This window comes from Takifugu flavidus, chromosome 9 (genome assembly GCF_003711565.1).
Source record: "Takifugu flavidus isolate HTHZ2018 chromosome 9, ASM371156v2, whole genome shotgun sequence".
In the NCBI taxonomy this organism is placed as follows: Eukaryota; Metazoa; Chordata; class Actinopteri; order Tetraodontiformes; family Tetraodontidae; genus Takifugu; species Takifugu flavidus.
The window spans coordinates 10378256-10402496 of record NC_079528.1 but is presented as its reverse complement, the minus strand read 5'-3'; the positions used below and the strand labels follow the sequence as shown (position 1 = coordinate 10402496).

The following is a 24241-nucleotide window of genomic DNA, read 5'->3' as shown; positions in this document are numbered from 1 at the left end:
TTGATGAGACTGTTTCTGGATTTATTAAATTCATGGTGTTATATCAATGGAGGAGATCAACTTAAAACTCGCCTCAGGACTGTAAGAGTGGAAGAGAATTCGGCTCCCAAAGCAATCCAGGCAAAATTAAATCACCGGGATTTTACTTTTACTTCAGTTTCTTTGGGGAAAGTATCTCCTTGCTGTTTGATCAACACATATTTTTTTCTGCATATGTTGGTGGAAGTATAAAGTGGACTAGAGGAGCTGCGGGGGAAGTTTTGGCAGTGTTGTATGTATCCAGGAATAAACACCAGGCTATTAAAGTTGCTTAACGTCTATGAGCATCCATTGCATGTATGTAGTCATGCTGGTCTTTTGAATCTTGAGGCTTTATGCAGGATTTGCCATGATCCAATCTTGTCCTAGGTCCTATAATATACCTCATTATTAATATTTTTTTATATTTCATCAACATATAACTGGCTCTTAACCATACTCACTGCACTGCTCGGTGACTCATTCAGTAGCACCTCCATTTATATTTAGATTGTGAAAGTTTTCGACAAGACAGCCCATAATCATCCTAGTTGTGGTTGCCAATATTTCGATGGATTTTCTGGTATTTAGATGCAGACTAATACATTCGTGGTTACCTGGACCTGGACATGCATTATCCCATTGGGATCTAATGGCAGTGGTATGCATTTGGTTTCCAACACATCTGAACCATCTGCCTCCTTGCTTGGGTTCTGTTTATCTGGTTGTCATCATTTCACCCTGGCTGCAGACAGACTCATGTTACATCCTTGTCTCGTATTTTTAAGAACATTATTCATCGTGAAACCCTTTTCAGCTCAGCTCTTCATCATCATTAAGATCAGACTGGAAGCTTTCTGTCATCCTCACTCTCCCCATTTCCCTAAGACATCTGTTCATTTATACAATTACATACATACAATGGCATGACATTGCTGGTGGTGCTGTTGCTCCATTTTGACAGTTTCATTTAAAACTATTGATTTTAAAATCATTCACCTTCAGTGGTGATATAAACAGAGTCTTTACATCTCTGCTGTGAATTGCATACGCACTTGCTGCACTGCTGAGCCTTCATACAGTGGTTTCGGAGGTTGTGGGGTCTGATTGGCCCACATGGAGGCGAAGATCCATGCTGTGTAATAAGCTGACAGACAGAGCAGCAGCCTGAGACTACGCTGATGGGCAGAAAGGCAGACAGGAAATAGAGTAACAGGACTGGAAATTATGGTAGTTTGAATCAATGTCAGGGATTTAAGGCTGCAACCTTAAATCAAACATAAGAGTTTTTAACATCCCCCTAAAAATGAAACGCAATCAGTAAATAATGAAGATAAGATCCAAAATCTTTATTTTCACCAGGAGAAACACCTTATGTTATAGTTTCACCACCAGGGGTCAGTCTAGCTTTGAACGTGTTCTGTAATATTTTATTTCACAGATAAACTCCATATGAATGCCTCTGCAGTGTGTCATTTGTTTTCTGTATCAGTCTAATCACATGTTGTCGCGTGTTAAATATCGTGCCCAATTTGCTCCACATGCTCTGTTAGGCATTTCTGTGCCTCTTTAGTAATCGTGCATATTCTGCTGATCTGCTCTTTTCAATTACCAGTGTGAAATCTATGGTCTGCTGGGGTGGCACATTGGGAATTCATAAAAGAACAATTTTCCATCTATTTATTTTCCCTCTGTCAGCCAGCAGAGACCCTGCACACCCGCGTGTGCGCCCATGCTGCGCGCGTCCGAGTTTGTTAGCTGTCTGCCAGTGTTTGATAGAGGGCAAAGGAGAAAAAACTGGTCTGAGAGCTGTGATACAGTAAAATGAGTGGCGAGCAAGGTGGAGGTATTAATCACTCCAAAGAAGGACCCTCTCTGACTGGAGAATACAGAAAGGGATTTCAGGATTGATTTAAACCCGCTTTTACACAATGACTCTATGGCAAACTAAAAGTCACACATATTATGGATGTGACTGCACAGCAGGATGTGGCTTAATGAAGACTGAGCAGTAATAGCCATGCATGGCCAATCACCAGAGGCACAAATACACAGACATCTATGAGACGCACACACAATGCTCGCCGCTCACACATTAATGTTCCCAAATTTGGAAATACACTGTGGGAGGACGTGCATCTCTCACTGTTTGCATGCGTTTTAGCAGCTGTTTTGATGGGCAAACAAATATCAATGTGCACACACTTCTCTGGGTGCTGATTGGACAGTGCTGTTGGACCTGTTTCTATGTCCTAGTCAACCATGCATGACAGTGATGCAGGGAGAGAGAGTGAAAGATGACAGGGGAAGAAAAGGCAGGGAACCGGTGGAACGGGAACATGTTTGTTGTCAGATGTCTGTGAGCCGTTTTGGGGGAAAAGGAAAGGACAACCCAAAACTGGATTATTTCAAAGTGAACCCGAAATAAAGATGCAAAAGAGGGAAGAATATCATCCCATGTTATCAGGGAAATTAAGTTCATATTTTCATTCTTCAAGTTGTTTTTTTAATTTACCAAAACAACTGTAAAATGAATCATAATCTCTCAAAAAGACAAAAATGTGTCTGCACGTGTGTCTGACGTGACAGTAGCTCCTATTTTGTTGTTCTCAACACAGAGCCTCCTTTCTTACCAGTAAAACATTACTGAAAAACAAAATGAGCACTGAGATTGTAAAATAGGAAGCATATCAGATTAGAGGCAAGGACACCGTCGTGTAATTCAATGCAAATGGAAAGGAGCTGACGGAGGGAGGGGACACGGCTGCAAACCGACAAAACAACAAGACTGATGTGGACCTGGTCTAGACAAGATCAGATAGATTGCACAGTGAGGACAGGACAAACACCAACACGTATACTATAAGTGATATCTTGCAATAATCTGTGGATTTCAATGGAGTCGCCCTGTAAAAATCTGCATTTCAAAGCAAAAGGGGTTATTTTCCGCATATGATTTATTCGACTACAAAGAAAAGCAAAAGTGGAGAGAAACCAGACCAACCAAACAAGCAGCAGAGAGATTCTCATTTCCAAGTTGGACCAGTAGAGTTCTGCCAAACGTCTCCTCAGGTTTTCACAGTGGTCAGTTTGAAACTACTGTAACAGAATATAGATATATTTATATAACACTTTAAGCTTTGAACATATTTTATAATGGCTGATATAATGTATAACATTAGTTTTGCTGCTCTTATAGTTTCAATAATACTATGTAAATACTCAAAGACAGAAGTTTTACAAGTTTTACAATTGCTGGACAGATATTTTTACATATTCAGCATTAAATACTTTGGCGAGCCGCTCGATCATCAGTTTCATGTAATTAAAAGGATCAAAACATCATAAAATATAATTAATGTAATTGCCAGACTCTAATATCACATGATTAAAATTTCAATAATACATAAGATACATTAGTGTGTAGTGTGAAAAGATAAAAAGAGGGACAGGGAAGCCTAAGAGTTTAATTCAGTATCAAAATATTCCTAATTTCTTCTCTTGTGGTGTTGAATTCCCTGATTAATAAGATTTCTCTGGTAACTTGCCTGCAGACACACAGCATCCTCCCCTTCTCTGTTTTGTTCCTCACCATCTGTCCACAAAATACACACACACACACACACACACATGCTCAGGAAAAACTTTTACTCATGAGAGCCACATCACTTTGTGTTCAATTCGCCTCCACCTTTTCTTCAGCACTGATGGAGCGCATGTGTGTTTACGCAGGTGCTGCGCTTCAGGACACTCTTGTTGAGTCTTTCAGGCTTAAACCCTCCACTCTGTTGGATGAATATGAACATATGATTGAATTTTGTGTAGTCAGTCTGCATTTATCACCTGCAGCTTTTCAGATTACAGTAAAGTCTAATTTTAAATAACAAACAAATATTAATTTATACATGATTAACATTATTAATTATGTAACATTATTAATCTGTGGGTTATTTGCAGAGGTGTGCCAGGCCATGTCGTAATGATGACAGGTCAAATTCAGAGTAGATTCAAGCTGTGAGGAGATCAGAAATGTAATATTCTGAGGCGGCAACAGAAGAGAAGAAGGAATGCAGATATTCTCATTTATATTTGTTCGATATTATAAAGCTTCCAAAAACTAAACAGTGAGCAAAAGGGGCAAAAAAATGAGTATAGAAATGTGTGAGCCATCCACATAGATTGACTTAAATAGCTAAAAGCCATCGGGATGAACGATGGCAACGGCTTGAGAGGGGGAGTTTGGAGGGAAGGAGGGTGATGCAAAGAGAGATATGAAAGCAGCGGCAATTGAAATTGGAATATAATGAGAAAGTGGGTGAGAAAGATGAAGAAAACTGAGGCTTAAGATTAGAGAGGATTTAAAAGGGGAACACGATGGAGAAAAACATAAAAAACTGACACATCTCCGAGGGGGTTAGGGGTTGATTTGGGGCTGTCGGTGATTGAATTTGGACCAGCAAAGGCAGGGTGACTCACCAGTCTCCCACATACAGATGCAATGTGCAGTTGTGTGTGTGTGTGTGTGTGTGTGTGTGTGTGTGTGTGTGTGTGTGTGTGTGTGTGTGTGTGTGTGTAAAGTCATTATGTTGGATGCACCCTATTGGGAGCTGCCAGTCTTAATTATAGTTAATAACACACTGGCCATATCCATCTCCAGATGCCCAGTGTCCCTGCTGAATCACTGCCTGTTGTACAATGCTGTACACAAATACACACACACATGTGCTGATAAGGATCTAGTTTCTCATCGTTAAAAATCAAAGTCTCCCGTCATCCAGCAGTTTGGCCATCTCATTTACTCATTTTTCTCACTAACGGGGTATCATATAATACACACATATGCCCACTGTGACTTGTAACCTGGTTTGAAAAAAACAGTGAGAACAATTTCACAGTGCTGTCGAACTCACAGGATACATTTTACACGTTTTCAATTATTCTCCTTCCCAGACAGACGTCTCACACTGATTTCAGTCAATTAAAGTGTCAGACAGCCAGGTGAGCGTACCAAATAATTACGCACGGCACCACCAGCTGTCCATGAGTCAATGTTATCCAGTGTGGATGGAGTTGATGCAGTACATTCACCGAGGCATCATATGGAATGAGTTGATGTGTATGAACCCATTCAGAGGTAGGGGGCAGTCTATGGCCCCCAAGAGTGAGAGCGCGGTCAAGGTGTGGGATTGTCCCTGCATGTGTCTGGAATTAGAAGCCGCTTAATGTTGTCTGGAATAAAGCCCTCCTTCAGTGTCCAAGTATTATTTTAAGAAACCTAAACCGAGCAATGGTTTCACACGTGTGGGTAGAAATATTGGAAAAGTCCATTAAAAACTTAGCTGGCATGTAACATAATCATGACCACAGACTATTATCGTCTTTGTGGTTCATCATTTCAGTTTACGCATTTTTATGGTCTCTGTAGGCTTCAGATATATGATATATTATTTAAAGAGAGAGGGCTCAGATGAATGGTTTTCAAGCCATTTTGACCAAAATCACCTCCCTGAGCTCACTTGGTTGCAGAATATGCTGGCAAACGTGTGTGAGCTGAATAGTGAGTGTGAGGGTGGTATTGCTGATAACAGCCTGAGGTCACTGCCACAGTCATGACAGCTGTTTTGAAGCCTGAGCCAAGTATTACAGGAGAACAAAACGTGGCGTAGGAGATGTTTGGGTTTACACGTGTCTCAGCACTCAATATGGAAATACTATTGTTTATTTCTCTCATTTTTCATCTAATTGAAATGATTGTTAGAAGTTATCCCATACATGATGCAGTATATATCCTGTGACACATTTATGGGTTAAACTGTAAGGAAATTAATGATTTGAGATGTAGTTATTAATATGCTGGTACAGACCATTAGTCAGGAAGGAATTTCTAATGTGGAGCACAAGTCACTGATCGTGCAGGAGGGAGTTCTCTCTGCAAGATGGTCTTGGGTTTGTGTCTCATTTGAGACAGGTCATGGTGAGAGGAAATCGTCAGGAAAATGTAAGAAAGCCCCTTTTGCTCTCAGCCTATTCATTTTAGATAGTTTAAAGAGCGCACTCACGCCACTCTGGTCTGGCAGGTTAAACGTTGTGTCTCTGTCGGAGCTGAAGCACTCAGAAGATTTTTGTGTGGAATTGCAGAGCATCTGTGATTGTGTTTGCGTCTGCCTTCATGTCGCTCCACACAGGCCCATGGAACTGTTGCTTTGAAAGTATTGAATGCAGTAGATGCTAGATCAGAAGGCTATAGATCTCCTCCCCTACAGTTTGTACCTCCAGCCCCCGTAGCCATCCTTCCAAGCAGCTTCTTCCTCCCTGGCTCACAAAGAATATTTACCGACATTCAAAGTCAGTGCTCACAGATGGAGAGCTGTTTTATCTCATTTCAGACACTGGGCTGAATGCAGCCCATCACTCCAAATGGAGATTGGACTGTAGAACTTTGGGTGGAGTTTTTTTAATGCATTATTGTGTGTGTAGGGGGGGGGGGGGCTTGTGCTTGGAGTAAATTGAGAACCAAATTACTCATTTAGGAACAAAATGGGGACATTTGTGGGTAGTGAGGACATTTTGGCTGGTCCTCAAAACTTCAAAGGCCTGTTTGAGAGTTAAGACTTGGGTTTAAGGCTGAGGTTAGAACTGAGTTTAGTAAGTTAAAGTAGGCAGCTGGGTAATGTGTCTTTTAAGCTTCTGAAACAGATAGAAATACGCGGGTATGCATGTGTGACCAGTGCTGTCCTCTTACTCTCATCTTTTCTCTCTGGTTCCTTGCAGAGTGGAGGAGAGTTTCAAAACTCTTTTCTGGTCAATATTCGGGCTCTCTGAAGTGATCTCAGTGGTGCTAAAGTACGACCATAAGTTCATCGAGAACATCGGCTACGTCCTGTATGGCGTCTATAATGTCACCATGGTGGTCGTTCTCCTCAACATGCTGATTGCCATGATCAACAGCTCCTATCAGGAGATAGAGGTACAGTACGTGAATGGAGGGGTTTGATGTTGTCAACAAGTCAATAAGGATTGTGGTTTGATCTCCTCAGTGGCGATGGGAGGATTCAAGAGAGTGAAAATGCCAGGAACCTAGAAATGATCAATATGGTGTAAACAAACAAAAGCTCGATACAAAACAACAGCAGAATTTCAATGTGAAGTTTTCAGAAAAAGAGATGAAAGATTTTTTATTGTGGTATTACGAACTGGTACATTGTGATAGAATATCTGCACTGAGAATAAAAAAAGATTTCTTTGTCTTCAACCAACATCCACCCATCCTAACACTACAAAAAGATGAGAAGAGAACAATCAGTCAGTTGTTGTTAAAGCATTGCTTAGTTTTGTGCAGTGTTGCATTTTAAATGCATTTAAATGGCGTTGTGAATGTAGTAAATGTAAATATAAAAGAAAGACCAGCACTGGACCATCTGTCTTCTGTCTGACACTACTTTGTTTTCTCTCAGGTCACTTTTATTATTTCATCTTAAATTGCACCATAAACAAAGTATTTTTTTTTTAGAAAAATGGAATATTTTTGTTTGTTTTCACAGGAAGATGCTGACGTGGAGTGGAAATTTGCGCGAGCCAAGTTGTGGCTGTCCTACTTCGATGAGGGTCGGACCCTCCCCGCCCCCTTCAACCTGGTTCCCAGCCCAAAGTCGTTCTATTACCTGGTCCTCCGCACCAAATCCTGTCTGATACAGGTCTGCAAAGCCAAAAACCGCCACCATGCTAATGAACTGGAATTGGGAATGTTAAAATCCCAGACCAAGGTAAGACAATCATGTGTGAATGGACCCCCTTATTCTGAGAATTATATGTGAGTCAACTGTTCTTACAGTCATTATTACTGACAACATGCAGTTTTGTCTTTGTTGCATAGAACCAAACCAGGATTCCACAACAGTTTTGGTCTACTTCTTTTCAAATTTACTCTTTTTCCTTTAGCACGGTTTCTTATTTTTTGCTCTATTTTATGTTCTCCCGTCAATTGGTGGTTGTTTCCAAGTTGCAATAAACCAGCAAAGTCAATCAGAAACAGGAGAAACAAGCTTTTATTTTCTTGACTTGGGTCACCAGCAACGGTTTGTAGCACGATCTTGCATACATTTTCTGCATTTATTTATCAAAAAAAAGTCGAAAGTATTCCCACTGTGTTACGTTCACTTTTACATTCCACCTGTCTAAACTTGTCCACCTGAATAAAACCATTGTAATGGAATGAAGATTGTGCGTGAAGAAAATCCCACAGGCCATTTAACACAGAATCAATCTTATCAGCGAGGAGGCCCACGAGTCTTTCCTCTGTCTGATTCCTGGATCACCTCAGCCATTAGTCAGACCATCGGATCTGCCTGTGTCTGCTCAAACGTCTGGACAGGTTTCGTACGGCGGCGAGATAGGTTACACCCTGCTGCTTCCGTGAGCTCCTAAACATCTCTGCAGCACTGTCAGCCTAGCTGCACAGCCAAGCAGGTTACAGCAGGCGATCAATGCCGAGCCTAACACCCCTCCACACTACACCGCCGAGAATGTCAACCGAGGTTTAGAGAGAGGAGCTGGGTCTTTCTGAATCCTTATTGTTGCTTCTTTTCAGCCTACCGCTCCGACTGTTGCCACCATTTGAGTGAAACAGTTAATTGTCATGTTGACACTATTTATTGAACTATTTCTTGTTGATAAAGGCTTTTAGCATAATTTTATATCAAGGCAAGCTCATGACACGTGAAGGCAGCAGAGGGCAGAAAAGCACATTGTTGAACTGGAAAGGAAACAGCTACAGTGGTGGGTGTGATAGTCGCTGGTCTTGATTCAGTATCAGTTCTGGAAAACTGATGTGGTCCATTCTGAAAACACAATAAAAAATTATCCTCTGTAACTCATTCTTCAGTTTGTTTAGGTCAGGGCTCTATTGGTTTATATGTTAAATAGAGATGATTTCCCCCTGCTTTTTTCAGCAAAATGTTTCAGAAGTTTGCTCTTTACCGCACTTGTGTTCAACATTCTGTTCATGTGAATACAATTTGGCATCCAGGAAGACTTCAAATTCAATTGAAATTCTTCCATTTGAGCACAAACACACACTTGTGTGCAGGGCTGAGCTGTTGTTTGTTCAAGGTGTGAGCAATATGGAGGAGAATGAATCTGCACATGCCTCTGTTTTACCCTATTGGTGGACTGAAATATAAATATGAACTAAAAATGAACTGAGATTATTTTAATTACACGTTAAAAAATACTGATGTATAGTTAGTGTTTTTAAATAGAAGAAACAAGGAGCTGGATATCATGGCAGTTCAGCACAGCCTTCCATCAATGGTAACAGATCTTCCTGGATCTTTTCTGGAGACACACCCACATCCTTCTTTATTTGCTTCATTAATGGGATGTCAAAGGTCATCATTCCAGTGACCTCAGGTCAAAAAGAACAAAAGAACATGGTTTTTGGCATTTGCTTGACTGTGAGACTTAAATGATTATAAGTCCTACATTCACATTTTCTGTTAAATTCTGTCTTGATTGTGTGAAGGTGAGTTAGCCAACAAGTGTAGGAAATAGTTTTGCTCTTTATGGTGTTTTAATGTGTAATTAGTATTTGTGTTTAGGTTTTTATTTGAATTTTCTGGTTTAAACATAGTTGTGCTGTATCTGCACATACCTATAACTAAGTTAACATCAAATGAATCCAGATTTTAAATCTTGCGTGACACTGAACATACAGTCAGCAGGTTTTTATTGTGCATAATAACCTTACTTGTGAAATAGATACAAGTTTACATACTGGAAACATATGATCTGACTCTGCTTTAAAATGTGAAGCTGTTATTTATCTGTCCTGCCATTTTTTTTTTAGCTCCACATTTTCAGAGGTTTCCATCCTTAACGATTGCTCAGCCGTGACATGATGTTAACACTAAATTGTTTGTTTCTCTTTGTGTCGCAGCAGGACGAGCGCTTCAGGTCTTATCCACATCCAGGAGAGGAGTTCATCCCCAGGAAATCCAGGCAACACCCAACCAGATACCAGGTAGCTTTGAAGAAAAAAAAAAGGAATCAAATCCAAGCGCATACCAGACTGTGATATGATAGAATAAGTCAGGAGGAAATGTGGAGAGAAACAACAGAGAGAAGGATCAGACAGGAAAACATTTAACAAGAGTTTGAATGAAAGGGCAACGACTGAACAGCAGGATTGAACTGTGTGAAAGGATGGCTAAAAGGAAATAAATGACAGAAGCAGAGGCAGAGCCTAAAAAAAGCTGTCACTAATGAGCCATTTGAGGGAGATCGAAAGCCAACCCTTTGTAAGGGAGAGAGAGAAACATCACTCTGAGGAGGGATGAGATTCTCACCTTTTTTTTCAGAGGGAAACCTTCAACACCGACCACACCATACACTGAGATGTCTCCTGATTAGACATTTGTATGATGACAGTTATTGACCCACATGCATGTTGCAGCTTTCACTGTCTGCTTGTTTGAGCTCCGACAGCTGCCACAGAATGCCTTTAATGGCTGAAGATCAATACTCAAGATCTGAGACGCCGTTCCCATCGAGCGCCGCTCGGTACCGCGCCTTCTTTTTTATTTAATGGTCTCCTTTGCTCTCTTCTCCACAGAAAATTATGAAGCGCCTGATTAAGCGCTACGTCTTGAAAGCTCAAGTGGACCGAGAGAGCGATGAAGTCAATGAAGGTGAAAACAGCCTCTCCATTAAGACACACACTCACTGTTTGGTCAGGGTGTGCGTGTGTGTACACAGTGCATTGTAGAATCCTGTGTGTGCAATAATGGAATTTTACTAAGTATATATACTTAATTACTCTTGCTAAGCATGGTAGCCTTTGGGGTCAGCTGTTCTTGTACCACCACATTTGCATTCTGTATAAAAACCACATTCATTATCACACACTCAAGTAATATTAGGGATTTTCACCTGCACCATATTTATATTTCAACATAATGCATCATTAAGGTAAACCTACAAGGCAGGAAACCACTTTAATTTAACCCCATAAAAATATTTTAATGACGACTGTGATGATTTTATGACACTCACAGGACTGTTTGTGTGACAACACAGTTTTTTGTTTGCATTTGTATTTGTGAAGGCTTGTGTTAATTTTCCTCCTCTGTCTGGGTGTGTCTGCATTAAAGGTGAGCTGAAAGAGATCAAGCAAGATATTTCCAGCCTCCGTTATGAGCTCCTGGAGGAGAAGTCCCAGGCTGCAGGGGAACTGGCTCTTCTCATCCAACAACTTGGTGACAAGTTTGGCAAGAACACCATGAGACATTGACAGGGCTCACAAGGAGGAGTGAGAAAGATACGGGAGGGAGGGAAATGTGGAAAAAGATAGAATCAGAAGCATTGACAGGAATACACAGGATGAATAACTTAAGGGGAAACTGTGAAATGAAGACTGAATTAGTGCAATTGAACAAGGGGTCAGAGGTGAAGTAAGCCCAGTCAGAGTGTGTTTGTTTTGACAGCCGAATACTAATTAAAGTTAGCATGTTTGGGTGGTGAGAGTGGAGGGGAAGCTAATGCTTCCAGGCTGAAGGGCAGAGATGGAATTTCGAGCCCAAGGAGCAAGAGCATAATAAGCAGCACAAGATGTGAAGAGACACCACAGGGCAAACGTCTGAGGCAGAGTGACAAAGAGGGCTCCCACATCTGCTGCCAAAAGATATCACCTCCCCAAAGGAGAGAACGGGCAGTCAGGGAAGGGGTGACACCGAATCTGCTTTGAGGCAGATGTGGTTCTGGTTGTGGAGTCGCGGAACTTCGGTGCTTTTTGGCAAACCAGCCCACATTTATATCACCTTTAAAGAAAGCACAGTTCCACTGCCCTCCTTCGATGGCACAGGGCAGTGGAACTGCTGCCTATTGTTTGGTTCCAGCTCTTAACCAACCTTGCAGCCAGGAAATGGAGCCAAATGCCGGTTTGAAGAAGAGAGGGCTGGGGAATCCTGCGCGCTGGGCACTGGGAAGGGTTACAGCTGTTTATCACACACACTTAAAAGGTCAGCTTTGTTTCTGCATCGCTTTATTTACTAGGCTATCTAATTAATAATCAGTCAGAGTTATTATGGCATACCGTGAATTATAGAGGCTTCCATGTGGGATGTCTTACCACAAATTGCCTTTGAATGAAACCAGGCATCTTCATTGTTAATCTCGCTTATAGTATAGTGTCACATAATGCCAAAATTGTTGATATTACAGCGAACCCTTTGATAGCACATGCCAAGTCTGAAGCAAACTCGAGGGTTTGAACATACTTGAAAGGCAACGAGACAATAAACCTTAATATGACCTAGAAAACTGTTGTTGGACTATTGTGGATATAATGAGTGTCATTGTTTCCCTGCCGCACAAAGTGTCTTTGTGAGAACCACGTCTTGGATTCTTCAAAATGCTGTAATAACCAAAATGCGGTTTGTCCTTGCTCTGTTTACTGCTGTAAAATTCAGGAAGTCGGGTTTTTATGAGGACAGCTGGAAAATCTAACCTTCAAGGCATCACCGTTGTACGAGATAAGGAAATGTGTGAAATGCAGAGATGCCATATGTCATCAGAGTGTAATACAGACGGATTCTGTTGCAGGAGCTGCGTGGATGTTTTGTTTTTGTCTGGCTCTGCTACAAGGAGATGCCAGGATCCTTCCTTTAAGATCATAATTTTAATTAGAGGATCCTGTTTGTCAATTTTACAGTGAGGCTGACCATCTGCTTAATTGTCTCGCCAAGTAAAAGTCAAATATACTATAAACAAAATACAGGTAGGAGGTAGATATATATAGGTTACTAAAGTTACAGTATGTTGCTCTCATAGCAGAAACTCATTTGCATTTTGACTGTACGTAGACAGTAGCCCTTGCCCCATGATTTATATTCTAGCCTGGTCTTCAACACTGCCATGATTCAGCAACTTGCAGCAGGATTCTCTTACATTATTATACTTTGAGATAGCTTTAGGTTTTTCTCAAATCCTCCTATTTGATGACTTGCCATTTTGTTCATCGCTTGCTTCTGTGAGAAGCACCATTCTGTGGTCTTAAGACACTGGCTGTGTTTGTCTCCGTGTTGTCACTTAAAATCATACTTTAATCCTAAACAGATGGAATGAGCTCCCCAAAGATGTCTGCCGTGCACTCCAATAATAGAAGTACATTATAGATTCTATTCCATTTGAAAAATAAAACCTTGTTCAGCTACAATGCCTCAGTTATATTACTGTGTTATTCTGCTGATGTGATCAAATTCCCCCTTAAGTAGGAATCAGTGAGGTTTAACGTGTTTAGAGAGACGTTGTTATTCAAAATGAGATTTTGCACTTCATACATTATTGAACAGACAAGGTGAACTCGTATTACAGTTGCAAATGTTAAAAATGTATATATATATATTATATACAGTAGGTTAAATAAATGTAAATTAAACTATATGAGAAATGTAAAATATGATGATGACTCAACTCTTATTAAAAATAATAACATATATGATGGCAAGTATGGATGATGAATTTATTCATTTAATAACCTGAAGAAAAGAAGCTTTTGAATTGGTGTCAATCTGGACTGGTATACTCTCCAACTAAGCCTCTTTTATCCTCACGGGTGTATTCTGAAGTTGTTTATCCCAAATTTGTTACAAATATGTACATATGTCACTTGAATGAAACCCAGAGGCACTCACGGGTATCAAATTGAAATATCTGTCCTGTTTCCATTGGGAACTCTCCTTTTGTAAACAGAATTGTCTTTCATGATGGCAGGTTCAACTCAGTGTAGGTTTTTACGAGGGGCAGCACCAGGCACATCTGTTAGCACTGGTTTGAGGGTAGATGCCAGGAAAGGAGGCGGGAGGAAACACAACTAGCTATGTTTTGAGACAATACAAGAGCCAGTGTGAGCGTGTGCAAATTGTTTAATATTCTATGAAATAGCAGATTTCTCCTCATATTAAGGCACAGAGTGAAAAAGACCTGAACAGTTAAGTACTGCAGTGTCATAAACAGAGTTTTCTCCAGGTGCAACTTTCTGTTTCTTGGTAAATTTGTGTTGATTGGTATAATCTGCAAAAATTCTGGCGTAGATGTTGTTATTTACTGTGTCAAGACTGCGTGAAGCATCACTGGAGATTGCCTCTCCTGTAGATCTGACGCCTCTTAAAGAATCCAGCCCGAGTGGAGGGGCATCTCTCGATGGGCTGACAACCAGTTTGTTTAAACACATCGATAGAGTGGGGGTGAATGTCACAGCGATGTAATCATTCAGACACTACAGACTTTAGGCTGTCTCGAAGCAGGTGGAAACGGGCTCTTCTGATACGGAGGGTTTTAACAGAAGACAGCTTGCAGATTAGCACATGATTTTGATACACAGCCATGGATGTTATCAGGTAAAGCTTTTCTCTAAATCACCCAGAAGAGAATTGTTCTCACATGAGCTGCAGAAGAGCAGAATTTTTTATTTCAATGGAGAGGGGAAAAAAGAATGAATGTAGAATGAAAGAATAAATGTAGTCCAGCCCACGTTAGCCATGTAGCAGCTTGAGCTAGACATTTTACTGCCATTCAAGTTTTTTTTTATTATTATTAAATGTATTGGCTTTAAACAGTTCAAGGGGTTTAACATTAAGAGATATGAGGTTCCTGACCATTTTAAAAAGCTTTCATGTTAATCAGAATCAAGTTATATTTAATGTATGTTTAATGCTTTGTGTGAGAGAATAAAAAGCAACTATCACCTGTATTCATACCAGGATAATGGGAAAAACTAGAAAGGTTTTAATTTTTCATCACCTGATAGACAAATAAAATGTAGTACTGTATTTTTAACTTGTACTCAAAGAATGATCAAGAAAGAAAAATCTTGTATATTGTGATATTTTTCAATCATTCGATTAAAGAGACTATGCCCCGAACTGACTGTTTAATCACAGGAGCATTGCATGTTTGTGCTGATGGAACAAGCGGAGAGTGCTTTGCTGTGCACTGGTACGTGCACACTCTCAGAGATGCAAATGCACACACAAGAATGTCCTTTCCACATCTGAACAGTCAAGGTCTGCACTCTCATCATGCACATCCTGAGTATGCAGAACTGCACTTGCATGCACAAGGACATCTCAAACATTCATAGTCTTTTAAAAGATGGTGTGAATGCACTGACACCATTTACTAAGTGCAATTTTCCCAAAATGTACTATACTCTCCTATGACATGAAACATAAAATTCAAAGAAAATATGTTCTCGCCACAAGCAAAAGCATAGGTGTTGAACTTTGCTCATCATAGAGCCTGAGAGATGTGATTGCAGCAGACTTAACAGGCAGTGTTTATGCTTTACACAATGTGCTCTTGTGTGATGTGTAAGATATGACATAACGTGTCAGGTATCTGGAAGGTCATCGGGCCAAAGTGGCTCCATAACATAGGTGCAGGGCTTTCTCTGCATCATCTCAAGGTGTCACTAAAAGGCTCCCTTTTATTGTCGTGTCATGTCGTGTTGCACAAACGCCAACAAATCTCATAAATCCTGTCACCTAAACGCACCATACATGGTCATGGGCGCATTTATTGCCAGTGCCTTCAATCTGTGACATTTTTATGAAAACATTGCAGGAGCGTGCACACAGACTCATATCTAAAACAGACACATTGTCTAGTGTAGAATTTTCTTTCTATCTCATCTTTTAAATAATAAAAAACCTCAGTTCTCACATTGCTGACAGCTGCAAGTAGGTGTCTGGACATTATTAGCCATGAGTCATACAATTTTATCCCTTGATTAATACAAACTTGTAGGTATGTAGCTTTAAGGAGAGAACATAATGTTCTGCCTTCTTTCACTAATCCCATTCTTTAGATTCTAAAAACTAAAACTAAATTAATTAAAACAGTGCTAAATGGTTGAAAAGATACAATAACTTTATTCTAACATAATTTATCTTTTTCACTGGATTTTTATGAAGAAATCTGAATACCACACTTAAATGGTGTACATATGCTTGCAAGAAGAGCAACTGTACATGAAGATTTTATCCACGTTGTAATTGGGAGGAAAGGTGGTTTTTCTGGTTGGGAGTCAGTGCAGAATTTAGTCACTGTTCAGGCAGATTAGGGTCAGGCCTATAATCGCCAGGAAGTGAGTGTGTGGGTGATGAAAGAGGATACGCTATGATTCAACCACCAGTGCGCAGGATCAAATGTCACCCATTGTGAAATATCACTGATCGAATTAAAAAAAAGGTTTGGTGTCAATGGATGTACTTAGAGTTAAATAGACCATGAAATGCATCACTATTAGATGGGCTGCTCTTTAGACAGACCCATGTCTGCTGCCGCACATGTTCTGGTGCTAAAAATGAGAGAAAAAAGGATTTTTTTGCAATCCCGATTCATTCCCCCATGAGAACGTCTCATGTCAACAATCTTTATTTGACTCATTAAAAGCTGTGGTGCTGTCTCTAATAATAAATAAATAATAAACCCTCACTGTAGGAGTGCCTGATATGCACAAAAATGACCAGAAACACAAACATGACAGGAAATGAGATTGTTTATTTCATATTGACACAGTTGCTAACAGACAAATCATCCAATTACTACACTGACTTCAGATGGAAGATTCTGATGATAAGGAACACTCAACACCACCCCTTCATCCCATCCTTCCACCCCTTCTGGCTTTTATTTTTCGGTCTCCCTCTCAGTAGAGAAGTGAACAATGTGACCTGCTGCCCTTGGAGGACAGAGATTCCAGGGATTTAGAGGAGATATGAGGCGTTCTCCAAGACTACTGCCTGAACCCCCTATTGAGACAAACTTGGCAGCATGTGCACACATACCTAGAGATATGTTTGCAATATTCTAACCTTTTATGAACACAGACAGCTTCGACCGTGTGTATTCTTCCAGTTTTGCATACACTCTTGTGCTTTGTATCTGCCAGAAATCTGGGCACATCAGACACTCACTGAAGTGCAAATACTCACATGTGTGTGCATGCTCATGCACCAAACTGTAAACGTTTCAACACAAACACAGTACATTACATTTTGAATTTAGAAGGCCCTATGCAATTCTGTAATGTTATTTTATCTTTTGAATTTTTTTTTTTTTTACATAGCCGACGACACCACGTCCCCATCTTTGGTGAAATGCCAATATTTAATTTCTGGAACAGTCACTGGGCTGATAGAGCGGATAAGGAAGCGGCTGTCAGAAAAAGAGCCCCATCGACTACTTATTCATTTTTGAAAGCCACGGCGCACTGGATCAAGATGGATGGAGGGATTAATATGACAACTCACTGACGAGCCTTCCAGGTGGCTCTGGTGGCCCCTGAGGATGCACTGAGAAATGAGAGTACACACAGCCGTGCTTGCACTCTTAATTGCAGGTGTACGACACAAGCGCACATGATAAATGTGTCAGGTAAGCCTATGGCATTGGACAGATGGTTTTTCTTTTTATCAGGAAATCATGACATGTAATAAAAAAGTCTTTCCCATGACTCGAATTCCGACCCAAGCAATAAAAAGTGTATTTTTTTAAGACAGATCCCTAACTTAATGTTTCACAAACCACTGATTTAGCACTCATCACTTCAAACATGTGAGGGAATGAACATTCTCGCTGTGAGGTGTACATTTTTATGTTGCTGAATTCTGTTGCAGCTGTGAACACTTTAACCCGAGTCCCTACCCGAGCAGCACAGTTGTGGTTCAGGCCTGAATCTCATTTCTTTCCTGCTGCATCTTCCCAAAATGCTGAGAATGACATAAATAGATTCAGTTCTGTACATTAAACATGCAATTGAAGCTGAATCGATGGCCCAGATTTTCTAGAACGCTGCAACATTTCGTAATGTCACATCAGAGCATCTATCTGAATTCGTGAGCGAAGTCACTATACTGATATACTTGTTAGTCTTTTGTGCTTTGGCTTTGTGTGGTGAATGTGTGATGGATGGCATTGAACCTGTCTGATGGCAGAATGATGGAGCCCCCGTGGAGTCCAGACATAGGTGGTGGTGGAGGTTGATGGCTCTTAGAGCCAGAGGCTGCTGAGACTGATGAGGCTGTGAGGACAGAGCAGTAATGGGGGAGGCACAGAACACGATGCGATGGAAACCAAACTCAAAGGCAGAAAATTGTTATCGTGGCAACATTTAGCCGCTTTTCCTTTTCATTCACACCATCGCCACTGCGTGTCTTCGGTGTTCCCATAATATGGTCTGTGTTGAGTATCTGTCGCAGTGTTCCGGACAACAGTGAGTAATGCTGATGGAATGAGATACAGGAACCACCGCCGCATTTCCTGGATTGTAAATACTCGCTCATTCACACTATGCAAAAGCTGCGGGTGAGTGCGAAGAATAAGTGAGACAAGGAGAGGAAGTTATGTTTATAACAATTCCAGCTCTGCTGCTAGTCATATGCAGCAACATTTCCCGTAGCTGTATTTATGTATCTACAACATAGTTTCCCTTTTATGGGCCAACCATAGCTGCTCTGCCATTTATCTTCTGACCAACTTCTTTTTCTAAATTCTGTTCTCTGTTGTGGTTTTGCTTCTTTTACTCACCCACTCTCACCACATCTTTTTAAAAAAACTTCCATGTCATTTTCTGTTTGTCCCGATAAGGCCTTAGCTTGTCTACTTCATTTTCTGTCACACTGAGTGAGTGTTTGGTGCTCCCTTTGTCTACGGGAAAAAGAGCTCCACACCACATGTGCTCACACATCGACGTAAACTCTCCGTCTTTCACGGGAAGACTGATTCTGTTATTTCCCACCTGATCTCCTTGTTTTCCCTCACCACTCTTCTCCTTCCCTGCACTCCGTCGTTACCATTTCATCAAGACTGTCTGCCTGGGGCATCAGGGGTGCATCTCTGCTTTACTGCATGACTACAGGGCCAGAAGCATCCTCCTTATATTCAGACAATCACCTATTTACTAGGATTTAATCCCTCTTCTTCAGGCCCCATCGGTGAACCTAAAAATTCTGAAATCATGTCCATTTGATATGCAGATGAATACAAATATCAGTTCTAGGCTATTTGAACTATAGCTAGTTCAGTCCTGGGGAAAAACTAAAGGAGAGGGTGGTTTTAATAAAACTACATTTTTTCTGGAAATGCTTAAAGTAGCAGAATTACTGATAAATTTGATCTCCACAAATTATTCAGGTAATTATCATTCATTGCTCAAGAAAACTTTGTGATACAATTGAGATGATTAATTGTCATTAGATACAGTTCAGAATTAAATTTTTAAAATTTGTCTCCACGGCAGCCAACAGTAAAATCATTCGTTTACACTAATGACTGAGCAAAATAACCTGCTTTTACTCATACTTATATATTCATTATACTTGACATTTCTACTTACATTTTCCCTTCATGGCATCATTAGATTGGAATATCAATATCATGCACAATATTTCACAGTGCAGAACTAGTGCAGTTCTGAATACTTCACCACTAATATCCTGTAGTCAAAGATATTTGTGCCTAGATGGAAGCATTTTTCATACTTATATAACACATACATTTACCAGATGTGTTTGCTCACATGCAGTGGATGCTCCAAAAGGAACCATATTTGAGTGTATATCAGTGACAACAGTACAGCTGCTGCTCATTTTGATCCTCCATTTCTAGTTTCTACTGCAAAGGAAATTCTGTGTCTTTCTTTTCACGCCTCCCAAAGATATGAAGCAGCATTTGGTGCTGTGGCGGGATAATCAAGTGACTAATTGTAGAGCGTCTGATTTTTGCCAATGGGGGTGTTTGATGCGCTCGCTAGCAGAAGGAAATCCTATTTTGCTGGGCTGATTTTTTTTCCTGCTGAGGTTAAAAAAGATAAGAAGGCAACTGAAGGAGAAAATGGCAATGTACTATAAATTTTTGGGCTTTGAAAATTTGTGTGTTGATGTTTTATGTGTGTTTTTTTTAAATTATCTTTTTAGAAACCAATTTCAACCAGTAGGTGTCCATGGAACAATTTTCGATGGACTAACTGTTAAAAGTAATAATTGTCAATGAGTTGAACAAGTCAGCGGAACAGCAGGCTCTGGGGGAGGAATTAGAGTAATGGCAGCAGAGGTAAGTACTCTAGTGCATATTAGCACTGCTTTTGTTTGTGGTCTTTATCCATCCTCACTTGCTGTGTGCTGTAATGAATTGAGTAAAATTTCATGATGTGAACAAGAGGCAGAAGGCTTTGAGAAAGGATTTTCAAAATGTTGATCCTCTCCTTCCTGGAAATAATGAAATAAGTGTGATTAAGGGAATAAAACAAAGCCAACCCCTGAGCAGACCCAATTCTGCTGTTAGCTGACAGTGCAGATGAGCGTTTGTATGTTTTATCATTGAGTGTGTAGTGAGAGAGAAAGAGGAGGAGGTGACGCTGGTGTGTGTCAGCCACACACACATAATTCATGCTGACATCTGTGGCCTGCCATTCGCACTGGTTCTATCTCACCATTGGAACCCTAAAGATTATCTAAAGGACACTCACCTCGCTTTTGTTTATCTCAGCACCACCGAACTACATAAATGTTCCTCTGGTTTCTCTCATTTTAAGCTCTTGGTGGTTCATGGTTGAGTTGTCTTTCCCCCCTGCTTTTTTTCATGGATTAAAAGGATTAAGATGCAAAAAAAAGGGATGGAGAAATGGACGGGGAGGCAGAAGAGGGGAGGGAGAGACCTGAAGAGAAGAGAGGCGAAACGACAACCCAATGAAAACCAAAAAATATTTAAAAAAAATCATTGTAAGGAAATTAGAGTCATGATGAGCTGTGATTAAAATAGCCAGTGAAGAAAAGGTTCTACGCTGCGATTCTGTTCATTTGTAAACACACAAGAAAATGAACTGATTGTAAAGTCTGGTGATGTCAAGGAGGCCTGGGAGCATCAAGCTGATTAAGGGCCTTAATGAAGTCTATAATGGTAGAGGATTACAATTCATAGCTCCTAATATAAACCCTATAGTCATGGGTTACACCTAATTAGAACGTCCAGCAACACCTAAGCATCACTAAACATATATTTACATTTTTGTCACAATATCTTTCAATGTCCTGCGTCTTCTGTTTATTCCCAATACATTCATCTTCTTCCTACCTAAGTGTGTGTATGTCCGCGTATGTGCGCATGCGTGTGTGTGTGTGCCCTCTTTGCCTGCCAGCCATTCTTTTGTGGCAGCACAGGTGCAGATGAATATGAAGTAGATCAGTGGAGCTTTCAAGGTCCTCCCCTTTGTATGTATGCTCATGGCTGAAGCATCATGTACCAAAGGGTGAACTGGTTTCCCTTCTTCATCTTTGGCACCTGGGTATTCAGTGTGGAGCACCAATGATTACTCTTTTACCGAGAACATACATGTATGTTCTAAACACGCAGGCAGGGTCATGAGGGGTTCAAGTGCAGTCCCGGTCCTTTTCAAGTGTCTCTCAAAATGAATCCACTATAGGTTCACCACCTGGTAGACCTGCCCTGAAATGTAATCACTTCAAGGTCTCGCACTGCCTCACCAATCTCACACTTCGTTTTGCTCTCTTGTCAAACTAGTGTGAGACATTTTCCACACTGTCACAATTATCCAAAAGTGACTCTGAGTCTGATTGCATTAGTGTATAAAAGATTTAGAGACATTTCTTCTTAAGTGACTGACAGACTTAACACAAATTGAGGATAGATAGATAGATAGATAGATAGATAGATAGATAGATAGATAGATAGATAGATAGATAGATAGATAGATAGATAGTGACTTGTGTTTTCCAAAGTGATACAATTTGTCCTGTGCCTCAAACCGCCTAACGCCCTTCGCCTGATCTGCAATTTCTGTCTCTACCCCTCATTCTCCCCTCCCTCTCCCTCTCTCCCCTCCCTCTCCAACTGTAAAGGAGTTGGCTTGTTCCTGTGTTGTGCCCTCCATCACTCTGTCTCATTTTAGTGGAGCTGAATTGAAGATCTCATAAGGTCACAGACGGACAAATCCATCTCTGTGTTTGTGACGACCATTAAAAAGAACAGGCAAAGCTTTTTTCCAGGGCGCACAGGCTATGGCGATGTCGTAGCGCACGCCGCGACGCACAGGAGGACGTGTGCGCACCAGAGATCGCAGTTGAACTTCAGCACCTCTTCAGAGTCCTTTGGATATTGTCACAGCTGCCTGCGACAACGCGCCCTGCGTTTCACCACACGCGTTTGGATCTAACCCGCGACTTTGGATTGGCTGATGCGTTCTTTCAACGCGGGCTCAGTGTGCGCGGTGGATCCGAGCGGACTGGTTTGATATTAGCCTCATATGGTCTGCAAGGGGTGCGTGTAAAGCAACCGCCTTGCCGCGTCTCCACAGGGCTTCCTCGGTGAGGCTGGAGCGGACAGAGCTGGGGGCGCTGAGGAATGCGGAGCCGGGGTTTTGTCTTTTCCAGCCCACCTGCGGAATTCTTCGCAGCGCACAAAGTGAGTCATTTCTCCAACTGGTTCGTGCGTATTAATCCCCTTGTGGGAATTTGTCGTTTTGAATACATGCATGTTTACTTATCTGTCTGTGTCCTTGCATTAGACACCAAGCAAGGGTGTAAACTCTTTATCTTCACATCTTCCAGCCGACTAACGCAGCCGGTAATTCCGCGGGGTGCCATGCTGAGGCAGATCATCTTGAACTCCACAGAAAGCCCAGACTTCGACCTGGCACTCATGGCCCAATCCGCCACGCACAGTCCCGCATCATTGAACGCCTCCCACGGGGGCTCGGTGAGCGTGACCGGTCTCCTGAGACCCACCACCGGCCGAGGGGGAGGAGGGCTCCGGGAGGGCGAGCTCCACAAACCGGACTTGGTTACCTACATAGTCATGTGCCTGCTACTCTTCCTGTTGGTGCTGCTTATTGTCTTCTTCATCAACTGCCAGCTCCGGAACTCATTTTTTGCTTCCATGCCATATGACAGATCCCTCAGAGAGGCCCGGACCTCCTACAAGTAGGCTGGATCCTTGGAAAGAGTTTATGTCTCAAGATGTGACACGTATTGGGAATAATGGACAGTCCATGGTAGACATGATGGTTGTCCTGAAAGCCCCCAAATCTCGGAACCATCACCCTGACTGCGCCAAATTTTATATATATATATATAGTGCAGTAAGTGTTCGTAGGCAGGTGTACAAATATATCTCCACATCAGTGAGGTTATTATGATAAATCATCTGCGACAAATGTAAACTTTCTTCGGACACCAACGTGCTTTTTAATACCCCATCTTATTCATGCGTATAACGCATTTCCATCCTTTTACTTTACTATGGCTTCGGCAAGATGATCCTTTTATTAATGTGACTCATGCATGAGGGTGTTCAAATATTCTGTACATAAAAAAATGTTCATATCGTGTCTTGTCGTGAAAAGAGAACCAGGGCAAAATTTTCCAGCGTTCTGTCGATTGTGAGGTGATGAAATGAAAAACTGTAGGGCCCACATGAATATGCAAATGAGCTTTAATGTCTTCTCGTCCCCGCCTGCTTGAAATAATCATTCTGCTGATATGAAAGAGCAAACTACAGTATTAATCGTGAGGTTATTTGTGTTTTTTTAGACCACAGGGGCGTGCACTTTAACTTTTAATTAAACATCTCCTCCCAACTCACCAAAGCCCCAGAAAGGAGACTTGATCCTGAAGTTTATGACAAAAGCCGGACGATAAACCAGACTCCTGTCAGCTCCAGTAGACACTGATGTGCAAATCCTCTTCAATCTTGTTGTTGGAAAACATCCTTCACATTCCAAGACAGACAAATGAACCTCAGTAAGCATTTGCGCACACAAGCGCTTGTCTGAAGGTGCTTCATGCCCCGAAACCTCGCATTTCAGGTGCTGTTTATAAATCTTAAAAAAAATAAAACTGGCGGTGGGGCAAAGTGTGCGTTCAAATATTCATCCACTAACCACATAATGCTTCGTCTGAGACTTAGCTTTCAGCTGATGAGATAAACGCAGCAATTATTGTCTGCTGCGCGTAATCAAAATATCTCCTGGATCAGAGAAAATAAATATGGAATTGCTGGAGGGAGGTTGTTTCTGCTTAGAGTGGGCTTATAATGATCGTGCACCATGCGCACACGGATTTTAGAGGTGTTTAAACTGATGCATTCACTAGATTTAAAAGAAATGCGCTGTGCGCTTTCACGTTTCAATTATTTACTGCATTAATCCTGA

General features: G+C 41.2%; 1 protein-coding gene across 2 annotated transcripts in view; it reads left to right on the top strand.

Moving 5' to 3' along the window:
- Positions 1 to 14936, top strand: part of LOC130530980 (short transient receptor potential channel 7-like) — a 33894-nt gene extending 18958 nt beyond the window's left edge. Inside the window, exons 8-12 of one of the 2 annotated variants that reach the window (XM_057042609.1) lie at positions 6790 to 6985; positions 7560 to 7781; positions 9956 to 10036; positions 10628 to 10703; positions 11166 to 14936. In XM_057042609.1, the coding sequence (XP_056898589.1) occupies positions 6790 to 6985; positions 7560 to 7781; positions 9956 to 10036; positions 10628 to 10703; positions 11166 to 11305 (715 nt within the window). In that variant the 3' untranslated portion in view covers positions 11306 to 14936. Of the gene's footprint in view, positions 1 to 6789; positions 6986 to 7559; positions 7782 to 9952; positions 10037 to 10627; positions 10704 to 11165 lie in introns of both variants that reach the window. The other variant, XM_057042608.1, reaches the window with a different exon arrangement.
- Positions 14937 to 24241: the final 9305 nt, after the last annotated feature.